We start from the raw sequence: 12,810 nt of genomic DNA, 5'->3' as shown, positions 1-12,810 counted from the left end.
TCTTTCATGCTACTTCTGCAAACATGCAGGACAAAGTGGTCTTACTGTCACCTAGCCCATTATCCTGCAGAAAAATGGTCCTTACTTTTCATTGTGTTCAGTTTTTTATCATTCTTTCTTACCTCTTTTAAATATATTCATTTAATTTTCCCTCGTTGGTATTGTCTTCAATTTTTCTTCATTACTTCATCTTACCCCCTCTAAATTTTTTCTTTACCCACTCTTTGTTTTTGGCAGCAAATCCTTCTATTTTCCGCTAATTATAGAAACATCCACAATAAATAATAACCATTCCCTTTAAAAAAGCTTTCATAATATGTTTTAAAACCAGCTTCCCTTGACAGTTATTTGAAAACGCTCACAGTGATTTGAATTGTTTTAAATTCAGCGTAAAAGTGCTTGGTTTCTCTCCTTGTGCAATTTTACGGTTATGAAACCATAGTTGAATGTAGCCTTTTAGGGTGGCCATGGACTTGGACTCCACACTTGGCTTCTATCTAACGCTGATTCAAGTTCTGAAAATGTTTAGTGCCACCACACTAAAAACCATGGGGGATGTGACAATTACATCTTGGGTTCCAAGATATCAGTCTCTTCAGAGCATAAAACCAGCATTAAAAAAGTTCCTGCTTTTCTTCCAGCAAATTTAAAATAGCAAACAAAGAGGAAGGATTTTACCTTTCAAAAACAAATAACACACTCCATTACTGTTGCTTGTGGTGGTCTTAGGTTTCAGTCAGTTGATGAACAAATATTATTGAGCACCTAATATATAAACCCCTCCCTGGGCTGGGTTTTCTAAGAAATAAAAGCATGTAAGACACAGTGTCTATCTTTCAGAAGTTTCTAGTTTAGCTACAGGGGTAAGTATAGTGCATTAAAAACTAAGAGGATATGTAAACACTACTATTCACTTTAAGGTAGTACCTAATCTAGCCTTTTAAAACAGAGCCCCAGGATCTCATTTATCACCTTTATGTAAATGAGAACCAGTCACGCTTTTGACTTTTGCTTCAGGCTGGTGCTGTCTCTCACCTCCACAGGACAGTTCTTGGAGAGTTGGGGCTGGATTTTTGTACTTGTTTTCCCCGGAAGCTAGTTTCCCTGGTGCAGTGAACAGCCTGCATCACTGTAGAGTGAGCCCCTTTTTATGAAGAGTAGTTTGGATTTCTCCAGGAACAGGAAGGAGGAAAGATGTGAGGGAACAGACTAAGGAGCTAACATGAAAAGGAGTATGTTCAATTCAGTGTACAACTTGGCGACAAGTGAAGGAAGGTAAAGGATATTTGTTGGCCAAGAGTGAAAAATGCTATTTTTCCTCCCTTTCCCTCACCTTTTCCAGGATGTGATATTTTTACTCATAAGTATTAACCGAACAGCTTTCTGTTTACTAGTTCCAAGCGTAATTGTTGTGAAAATTATGTCAATTTATCTGTATGACATCTGTTCTTTAGATAATAGCATCATACTCAAAAATACCAATGCTCATGGAAGCATTTCTCCCTAATTAATACTTTCTTGCTAATCATACAAGTCAATGTTATACATTCAAAGTGTGTATTGGAAGCATACATCTAAATACATAGTTTATACATTGGGAACTACTTTATTATATTGGGTATTAATATAAGCATTTTTTGAGGAACAAGTCATCTGGTTAAACATAAACTTAATCTTAATATAACTTTTTTATTGATAACATTTTCCCTCAGTTACAAACGTAGTCTATTCTCTCTGGGGAGTAATTTGAATAATGAAGGATTCTATTATGAGTTAGGAAACAGTTTTAATACGCGATTATCCCCTGGGGGAAGTAGCACTTTTGGAATTTGGGTGAATGAGTTTTTAATTTTTAATGGTTGTTATGTATATAAAGTTTTATGTTTTGCTTCTAAAAATAATTTATCATTATATTAACACATTACCTTTTTTTTTTTTTTTTTAAAAGCGCTCTCTCTCTACATTCTAAAACATGTTTTTGGCTAGCTAACCCATGGGTCATTTTGATTTCCTCCCTCACTTGTGCTCATGTATACCATTCACATATGTTCCCACGTTCTATAGAGCCTTTCCAACTTTTTTGAATATTCTCTCAATGTACAACGAGATTGCTATCAGCTTATTTCTATTCCTGTACTGGCCCCGAAATGTAGCAGTTCCTTCTATTGTAATGCTGCCTTCCCCCTGGGTTAAAGTAAGTCTGGGAAATCTGGCTCAGATACATATCCAGGAAAGATTGAAGTCAGCTCAGAAACATGATAACAATCTGGTGAGTACTTGCAGGAGGTGAGTATGTATTGTTAATACCTAGCACCTTATAAGGTGTGTGGCTTTATGGCATGATTGTAGGCCAGCACAGGACAATTCTGACTAAAAATGTTTTTGTTCCATAAAATGGAAGCGTTTCAGCACGTCATACACATTTCTCATGACTAATGAAAATGGACCTGTTGTTCTTGTGTATAGAAATACACCCAGAACCTTGATTCATTTTGCCACAGAGACATGTTTGATTTTATCGAATAATGGTTCCAGAAAACTTTTGTCATCATCATCATCATCGATCAAGTGTAGTCAGTGTGTATGGTGTACCTGGCACCATGATTGAAGCATTTCATGCATTGTCATACTTACGCTGCCCAACAATCCCACAAGGAGGTTATATCCCCACCTTACACTTGGGGAAGCAGTCATGGAGCTAAGACGGGTGCAGAGTTAGGATCTGAAGCTATGTGTGTCTTTAGAGCTCATGCTTTTAAAACGATCCCACACTTTAGGGAAATTAACAAAAAATTAAATTAATGAGGAAGAGACAACAAAACTGTGAATGAGCCATAAATATTGAAATTACCTTTCAGCTGACTAATTAAAATAAAGCAGTATGGTAGCTAGTCAGCAAAGATGACCCCAAACATTTCTACCTTTTCCTATATGAGCATATTGTTCTTTCCATGAAGATGTGGCATGTATGTCCCCTACCTTTGAGTCTGGCATGTATATGATGGCTTTAGCAAATATAATTCAGGGACGTTGACATTCTGTATCTTCTGAGCCTCGGCATTGCATAGTTGATTGATTTTTGACAAGGGTACCAAGATATTTCACTGGGAATGAATAGACTTTTGAAGTAATGGTGCTGGGACAACTGGATCCACACACACAAAAGAATGAGGTTGCACCCATAACTCAGGCCTTGTAGAAAAATTAACCCCAAGTAGATCAGACAACTAAATATAAAGACTAAAGCTATTAGACTCTGAGAAGAAAATATAGGAGTAAATCATCGTGGGCTTGAGCTAGGCAATGGTTTCTGAGATGTGACACCAAAAGCACATGTGACAAAACAGAAAAAATGGATAAATTGGATTGCATAAAAATTAAAGACTTTGGACTACAAGCAATACCATCAAGAAAGTGAAAAAATGACCCACAGAATGGGAAAAAATATTTGCAAATCATACGTCTGATAAAGGACTTAACAGTCAGAATATCTAAAGAACACTTAAAATTCAATAATAAAAAGACAAGTAATCTAATTATAAAATGGGCAAAAGATCAGAGCAGGCATTTCTCCAAAGATATACAAATGGACAAATTAGGCACATGAAAATGTGCTCAATGTCATTAATTATCAGGGAAATGCAAATCAAAATCACCCCACACCCATCAGGATGGCCTTAATAAAGAAGAACAGATGATAACAAATGTTGGTGAGGATATGGAGAAGTTGGAACTCTAATACCTTACTGGTGGGAATGTAAAATGGTACAGCCACTTTGGAAAACAGTCCGGTAGTTTCTCAAAAGGCTAAACAGAGTTACCATATGACCTAGCAATTCTACTTCTAGACATATATCCAAGAGAAATGAAAATGAATGTCTGCACAACAACATGTATAGGAATGTTCAAAGAAGAATTATTCATAATAACCAAAAATAGAAACAACCCAAATATTCATCATCTGACGGATGGATAAACAAAATGTGATATTTCCAAACAATGGAATATTATTTGGCAATAAAAAGGGATGCAATACTAATACATGCTACCATATGGATGAACCTTGAAAACATTGTAGTAAATGAAAGAAACTAGTCATAAAGGACCACGTGTTGCATGATTCTGTTTATATGAACTCTCTGGAGTGGGTATAGTCTCTAATTTATAGATACAGAATATAAATTAGTGCTTGCACAGGGATGGGGCAATAGGGAAGTGGAGAGAGATTGTTAATGGTTATGGGGTTTCCTTTTGGAGTTATGAATCTGTTCTAACATACATTGTAGTGTTGGTCGCACATCTCTGTATACTAAATACCGTTCAATTGTACCTGTAAAATGGGTTAATTGTATGGTAAGTGAATTATGTCTCAATAAAACTAGAAAATTCCTGGCAGCATCTGCTTTCTTCCTCTGGAGCTCTGCATTTCAGTGTCTGGCCTGCCTCATTGGAGGAAGAGGCTCTGCTGACTCAGAACCTCAGGGTTAGACATCCAGCCCAGCCACCATCTGCCTGCAATTGCATGCGTGACTCCAAGCGAAAGTGAGGGAGGAACTGCCCAGCTGAGCCCCAGGCGACCCTTGGAATGTATCTTTCAATGGTGGCGTTTTAAAGCCTGCACATTTGGGGGGTAGCTTGTTACATAGCAAAACATAATTGGAACAAGTAGTGAGTCAAATTCTTGCTTTAACACTGTGACTACATATTACTCCTAAAATTAAATCCTGTGAAAGGCTTTGTCTTAAGCAGAGGAACCTGGAAAGGGACATTACTTCACTTTAAGGGGAAATGAAATAAGGAAGAGCTAAGTGTGGTGGGAAATGTTTTCAATGCCAAGCCGAACCAACCCAGGCAGGCCTGCCAACTGGTCTTTTTTCAAAGCGTACATTTGCAGCAGCAGCTAAACAATGACTTGTCCAGAGGCCACCAGCTACGTAGCAGGAGCTGTAGAGGGCTGGTACGTCATTTTTCTGGTTAGAAGAAGTGACACAAGTAAACCTCCATCTTTTTGTCCTCCCCACACACTGAAAGGAAAATTGCTGAGCTGGAAGGGACAGAGTGGTTTGAAACAGAGATAGAGGCCAGGCCTCTGTGTCTGTATCATAAATGGAGAGTGTCAATAAGGCAGAAACTCTTGATTCACCTTATCTCCACACAGGGTCATCCTAAGGGGTCATTTTTAATATACTCTTGGATAATGAGGTGTAGCAAGGGAGTACAGAGAAATAAGTTTCATTTATTCATTCTGCAAATATGTTTGAGGACCCATTGTGATAGGAAACAATTGTGAAATACAGAGACAGGGACATTTGTCTCAAAAGGACTCTAAGAAAGGCCTTGCAGAGAAGGAAGCAGGGGAGCCCTGAAAAGTGGCACATGGCCCAGGTTTGTGGGACCAGAAGTGACTTCTTAGAGGAAATAATGTCTATAACTGGAAAACTCCTGAGGTGCTAATTTTACTCTATTTTCACTCCAAAATACCTTATTTGAGGGTCAAAAGAAATCAAGAAATGGTGGTATTCCTATTTGGGCATGCACGTGGGCCCTTTAGTTGTCCTTTGTAGATTCCTATCACCAATGTATGCTCCCAGGTCCAACACCATGTGGCTTTCTTCCATGCAGTTTATTTGCAGGAGCTTCCAGTATTCATTCTTTGTTCCTACAGTACTTTCTGAGTGGTGCGGCATGTCTCTTTTTGTGGGTTTTCACATCTTTTTGCCATTGCCCATTGATATGAATGTTATCTCATCCTGCAAAACGTATCACCCTCAAACTTAGTCATTTAAATGATGTATTATCTCTCCCGATTCTGTGGGTTGCATGGTGATTCCTCCACTCGCTTCATCTGGGTTCATTCAAATGATTGCTGGAGGGTCACCTGGGCTGGAAGGTCCAGGATAGCATCACTCACATGTCCCAGAATTGGTGCTGTCTGTTACCTGAACATCTCAGTTCTTCTTTTTTTCTTTTTTTTGAATTTTTATAAAAGTTTATTTTAGTTTATTTGAGCCCAACTGACAACATGCTGGGAAATAAGATCTTACTTAAATGCTCTGATAAAGGACAGTTTTGCAGTTCCTTTCATACATTCGGAATTAGGAGGGAATGTCAGGAAGATTACATAAAGGTGAGAGAAAGCAAGGTGGGGGAATCTCTACGATTGGATTACAGGATAGTTCACAATATTATGTGCTCCCTGGAGGGTTCAGGTCTCCTTCTTGGGGCCTCCCTATCTCTAATAGGTGAGACTTGCTTCCTTTCATGATGGTCTCAGCCTGACACTCCAAGGGGGCGAAGGCAGAAGTTGCAAGACTCTTACAGACTTGCCTTGGAGTCACATAGCATCGCTTCTGCTAAATTTAGTTGGTCAATGCAATTTATAAAGCCAGCCCAGGTTCAAGGGAAGCGGAAGTAGACTCAGTCTCTTGATGGGAAAAAAAGTAAAGTCACATTGGAAAGGAGCACAAGAGGAGCTGTTGGGGCTATCTGTGCTCATCGTCATCTGTGTATGCACGTGGTCATACGTGGTCATGTATGACGGTGTGTCATACATGTCTATGCAACAGTTGCCCTTTCTGTCTTCTAAGAAGGGCCTGGTCATTATTATAGGAAATATAATTCTAATTGCTCATACCAACTCAGCTGATACTAACCCTGGGAAGCAGCCTAGTAGCTCTTTCAAGGATGGATTAAAAGCACAGAAGGGGATTGACTTTGGAAAGGTCTAAATAAGATTTTTAAGTGCATTCTGTTAAATGCCAAATAAGAATGTTTTTAATGAGTTCTGTTATATGCTAATAGCTTTTATAAACATCCTTAATATAAAAGCATACTTTTATGTACTTAGAACTTTTTTCCCCTAATATTTTTTGATGATAACAGCAACCCAGGGAAGGAAGTAGAAGAGGCATCATTTTCTTCATTTACTGTGAGGTTGGGGACACTGAAGCTGTGAGAAATTATGTTGATTAATTTGTAGCAAAGCTGTTTGGGTCTTAAGTCTCCTACTTGCCCATCCTGTGCCCCTTCGGTGGCTTCCAAATGGTGGCACAGGACTAGGTTTTGGGGAAGAACATGAGTTCAGTTTTGGGCTTGTTGATTTCGAGGTGTCTTTGAGATGCCCGTGTGGATAGAAAGGTGTGGAGTTAGGAATACAGGTCTGGTCTAGGGATAAAAATTTGGAAATCCTTGGGGAAATCCTTGGGGCAATTAAAGCCATGATGATGAAAGAACGTGATTGAGAAACTATGGAATGAGGAAGAGGTATTTGGGGAACTGAATCTCAAGGAATTCCAGCCTTTAAGGTCCAGCGAGATGAGGAAGAGTCAACACAAAATTAACTGAGAAAGGTGAGACCAGAGGGCTGGGAGGGAAACCAGTACAGTGATGTCCCTCCAGCTGAGGGGAGTGGTCAATAGTATCTAATGCTCTTCATGCCAGCCAAAATGGGGACCTACAAAATGCCCATCATAGATGGATGCAGGGGAGTCTTCTTATGATCCCCACAGGAGCTATTTTGGAGGTATGGTGAGGATAGGAGCTAGAGAAGCTGAAGAATGCTTGGGAAGGTAGGTGTGAGAAACAAGCTATATGGGGATAGGGGGCTTCTAAACGAGTAACTTAAGTAGCCTTAGTCAGTTTGGGCTGCTTTAACAAAACATACCTTAGACTGGATGGCTTAAACATAGTTTAATAACCAAGGGAGTTGTCTAAGAGAGTGTAAGACAGAAGCCACGATGTCTTCTAACTGAGCCTTAGAAGTCACATACTGTCATTTCCTCAGTGTTCTCTTGGTTACCAGGTCAGCCCTATTCAGTGTGAGACGACTATACAAGCATGTGCGTACCAGCAGGCAAGGATCACCGGAGCCATCTTGGCTCTCACAGGAACACAGTCTAATAGCCAAGTTTTATGACTAGTTTTATATAAAGGTATAAAGAAGAAGCCACATCGAGACTGAAAAAATAATCACCTTCGTGGCAGCACGTGCCTGACACATCTGTCTGTCTGACAACTTTGCTGCGATGCTTCACAGAAGCCTATGATGTAGGATTTCAAATGAGCTCTTTTCCTTTTGCATAGGTTTATTTTGTTGTCCCTGTCTTCCTCCCAGGCTGATGAGCCCTGAAAACACACTCTTGCAGCCCCGGGAAGAGGAGGGAGTCAAGTATGAGCGCACCTTCATGGCGTCTGAGTTCCTGGACTGGCTGGTTCAGGAAGGCGAGGCCACCACAAGGAAAGAGGCCGAGCAGCTTTGCCACCGGCTTATGGAGTATGGCATCATACAGCACGGTAAGTGTATGGGTCAGCTTTAGCTGTGGTAACAAACAGCCCTAAGGTGGCTTAGAGCAAGTGTTTATTTCTCACTCATGGGCCTGTAAGTCAACTGTGCCTCTGCTTGGGCTCAGCTCAGCTTGTCTCCAAGCTGAGCGTTAAGTCAGGTACATGTTCCATGCCTTCTCATTCTGGGACCCAGGCTAAAGGAACATGAACTCTCTGGGATACACACCTGTTTTTACAGGTGAGCGCAGAAGCTAAGAGGGCAAGTTGATCCTTGCAGTATCTCCAAACACTCCTGTGATTTAACATTACTGCTCCCGTATACAACTGGCTACAGGAAGTCATCTGGTCAAATGTGGATGGGAAGTAATGACTCTTACAAAATTGGTTGCAAGGGGAGAACAAAAACTTGCTGGACCGGGCATGGTATAAGCTGCCAAAGTAAAAAAGCAGTAATCCAAAAGGCCTTCATAAAACTTTCACTTTCCTTTTAGGGCTGAATCATAATGATGCAATATAACCTATTGGTTAAGAACTATATTTGTTTTCTGTTGCTGTATAAAAAATTACCCCCAAAACTTAATGGTGTAAAACAATAATAAATGTTTATTCTCATCTCGCACAGTTTCTGTGGGCTAGGAATTTGGGAGAGACTTACCAGAGTGGTTCTGGCTTAAGGTTTCAATGAGGTTGTAGTCAAGATGTCAGCTGAGGCTGTAGTCCTCTGGAGGATTTACTTCCACAGTGGCTCACTTGTGTGCCTGACAAGTTGGTGCTGGCTGTTGGTAGGCCGGAAGCTTCAGTCCGTTGCTCTATGGACTTTCAAATAAGACTGAGAATTCTCATGACATGGCAATCAGGCTTCATCCAGAGGGAGTTGTCTAAGAGAGTGTAAGACAGAAGCCACGATGTCTTCTAACGGAGCCTTAGATGTCACTCACTGTCATTTCCTCAGTACTCTCTTGGTTACCAAGTTAGCCTTATTCAGTGTGAGACAACTATACAAGCATGTGCGTACCAGTAGGCAAGGAAAACTCCAAGCCATCTCAGAGGATGGCTGTCACAGGAACACAGACTCTGGATTCCCAGCCCCACCAGTTATTAGCTCCTTACCTTCTCTCATCTGTGAAATGGGGATACCTGCATGGGATGGTTATAGGAGTATATGGGGTAGATATAAAGCCCTTGGTTCAGTGTTCTGCTCTTAATAAGTGCTCAATCAATTTATGAATATGGTGTAGCTGCAAGGTGTAGGCTTAGAACAGTGAGGAAAGGGCTGGGAACTAGATAGGTGTGGCAGGAGAAAGATGTCAAGATGAAAGGTAATACCGGTACTTGAGTCATTCTTTCTGTGAACTGCTAAGACTTCTATCCCAGGGCTAGGAAGATAAACTCGAATTACAGAGATGAAAGAAACTTTTGAAATTATTTGGAGCAATGTTTTACAAACTGCAGAGTGCAATACTTTCTTTAGTGGGTTGTGAAATAAGTATAGAGATACATTCCCAGCATTAAAATTTTTTTAAAGTAGACTATCCCGGACTCTTACTACTCAGAGTGTGGTTCAGGGACCCAGAGTGTCACTGGAAGCATGGTAGCAATGCAAACACACTCGATCCTACCCAAGTCCTGCGGAATCGGACCTGCATTTTAGTGTGACCCATGAGTGATTTGCATGACCATGAAAGTTGGAGATACCCTGGACTGGATTTACTTAGAATGGAAAATATCAGAGCACATTTTATGTAGTCAGGTTAAGCATTGTCCTGCAAAACTTTGATTTCAGTTAGATTATACACTATATAAGCATATGGACTTTTTCATGTGTATATTGACTTGCTACATAAAAACTGTTCCTGTGTGTTGGGGTCAAGTATTGTGAAAGCTACCGATCTAGAGACATTGGTTAGAAAGGCACTCAAGCCACTCAGTGTATCCCAGGGTGTTTTTTTTGTACGTAACATTGCTACAGTCAAACTCACAACTGTTTATTGATGGCCTAATCTGTCTACTGGTGGGCCAGCTTCACCGAGGGTGGGAAGGTGGATAGAAAAGTGTAGTGCCAGTGTGGCTCCTGGCCTGAACCAGCTTATCGTCTTATTGGGACTAGAACATGGAGCTAGATGCAAGGACAGAACAGTCCAAGGTGTACTGTCTATATTTTGTTCGTTCGTTTATTTATTTTACGCCATGCGCCACACTGTTCTAATGATTTGTACACCTATTAACTTATTTAAACCTCTTCAACTCTTTGAGGCAGATATTCTTTTTGTTGTTGTTAAATTGATCTTGTTGTGGTAAGAACACCTAACACGAGATCAACCCTCTTCACAAAATTTTAAATGCACAATATTAACTCGAGGCTGGTATTCTTCTTATCTCCATTTTATTGAGAAGGAAACTAAGACAGCAGTAAGTTAAATAATTTGTCTGAGGTCACTCAAGTAGGAATGTCTAAATAGATATTACTGCTAATAACTGTGAATTCATAGTCGGTTGGGGTAACTGGGGTTCCACAGTGAAAAATGGTGTATTTGGGTAAGAGTCAGTTCTGTCCTCTTGGCTCCAGACAGAAAACTTGGTGACACCAAGTTCTAGGAGAAAATCAGACTGTTAAACTACAATTTACTGACTGACGCATCTTGACTTCAGAGAGAAGATAGAAGATGCCACAAATTGTTTCCAAATGATTTCCAAAGAGTGAGTAATTATACTTTAATTGCAGTATAATTTTGTAATGCTGTAAACATAAGTGCCATGAAGTCACGAGGTAAAGGATAAAATCAGGCATTAGTGATTGCAAATCTTAACCACAGACGTTTGCTTTCCATAGTTTTAGGAGTATTGAATATGTTCTGTATGTAGAAGTCAGAGTTTCTGAGGTTAGTTCCAGTTTCCCAGCCCAGCAAATCATTGCTAGATAACAGGTTCTGAGTTATGAAAATACGGCCACCACTTATGTGTATGTGAGAGATGAGAAATACCATTTAGTGTCTCAAGCAAAGCTCTAGATTTTCCAGTTAATAATTTATTTCACAGCTTAAACATTAAAGAAAGTCTTTAGGGTTTGAGTGAAAGGTTTCTGGATAAAAGTAGTTCCCTAGATTGAAACTGGTAGGTGTAAAAATCTGGCCCAATTATGAAATCCTAACTGGCTTCCTTTATGAATGGTGAACGATGCTCTATAATCAAGACAAAACTTGTTAGAGGAGTAATTAACTTGTGTGCATATCTGTATGTGTGTATCTATTTATCAATATGCCCATGCATGTAAATATATATGTATATGTTTATGCACATGTGTGTATGTTGACAATGTGTGTGCATATTTATCTCGCTGTTTCATTTATTGAGGTTTATTGTGTACCAGGAACTGGGCTAAATACTTTATAGATTTTACTGTATTATATATTTAATACAGACATGCTTCACATATATGACATGTACATATGTTATTAAATCCTCACCGCAGTTCTATGTCATTGTTATAATAATAATAATAAAAATTATTATTATTACAGTTTTACAGTGACTACATCTGAAGTTCAAAAGCCTTTAGGATATCTTCCCAAGGTCACATGACACCAGTAGCTGAGTAGACATTGTGCCTTAGAAAGTTTTCCTTGGCCCAGGATGTATGTAATCAGGTGTCGCTGCCTGGCACAGTGGAATGAACAGGCTTTGAAGGGAGACAGACAGGATGTAGGTCCCAGCTCTTTCACCTACTAAGTGGCCATGTCGACATCTCAATAAATTAAATAAGTTTCCATTCCTCTGGTTTTTAAATTTATGAAATTAGAATCACATTATACACCTTCGAGAGCTTTTATTTATTTATTTTATTGGGGAAGGGGAACAGGACTTTATTGGGGAACAGTGTGTACTTCCAGGACTTTTATCCAAGTCAAGTTGTTCTCCTTTCATTCTTAGTTGTGGAGGGTGCAGCTCAGCTCCAGGTCCAGTTGCCATTGCTAGTTGCAGGGGGCGCAGCCCACCATCCATTGCGGGACTTGAGGAATCGAACTGGCAACCTTGTGGTTGAGAGCCTGCACTCCAACCAACTGAGCCACCGGGCCGGCCCCCTTTGAGAGATTTTTGTTTTGCTTCATTTTGTTTTTGGAGACCTGTGAGCACCCACCTGTACTAGAGGGACTCAGCATATAGTTGAACCTGTGGCTAAGATTTATTGCAGTTAAAGGACATAGAGAAAGATCCACAAGGGAAAAAGACATACCAGGTGTTGTCTGGAGAATCCAGGTGCAGGCTTCCCCTCTTCTCCCTCCCAGGGCCACACAGAACTAGCTCCTTCCTTCAGGAGGGCCTGACTTCCTACCAGCATTCCAGACTCTCAGAAGCAAAGCATGCGTTCTCCATAAATCACAGTGTTTGCACAAACAGTCCAGGCAGGCTGGTTTAGCAGAATTCAATACCTTAGGTGGGCAAAGTTGCCTTATCAGTTAGTAACTTAGGGACCCTTCCAAAAGCCAAGTTCTTAAATGCTAGCCATGGGCCAGCCCCACAAGCAGACCC

The 12,810-nt window shown here is 40.2% G+C and overlaps 1 protein-coding gene across 1 annotated transcript in view; it reads left to right on the top strand.

Moving 5' to 3' along the window:
• Positions 1-12,810, top strand: part of DEPTOR (DEP domain containing MTOR interacting protein) — a 137,514-nt gene that overhangs the window by 56,720 nt on the left and 67,984 nt on the right. The window contains exon 4 of the mRNA XM_088798965.1: positions 8,114-8,292. Coding sequence (XP_088655091.1) covers positions 8,114-8,292 — 179 coding nt within the window. The remainder of the gene's footprint in view (positions 1-8,113; positions 8,293-12,810) is intronic.

The sequence above is a fragment of the Rhinolophus sinicus genome, chromosome 6 (genome assembly GCF_057876585.1).
Source record: "Rhinolophus sinicus isolate RSI-liver-muscle chromosome 6, RSI-T2T, whole genome shotgun sequence".
NCBI classification, from domain to species: Eukaryota; Metazoa; Chordata; class Mammalia; order Chiroptera; family Rhinolophidae; genus Rhinolophus; species Rhinolophus sinicus.
Note: the sequence above shows the minus strand (reverse complement) of the source record. Positions and strands in the feature narration are given on the sequence as shown.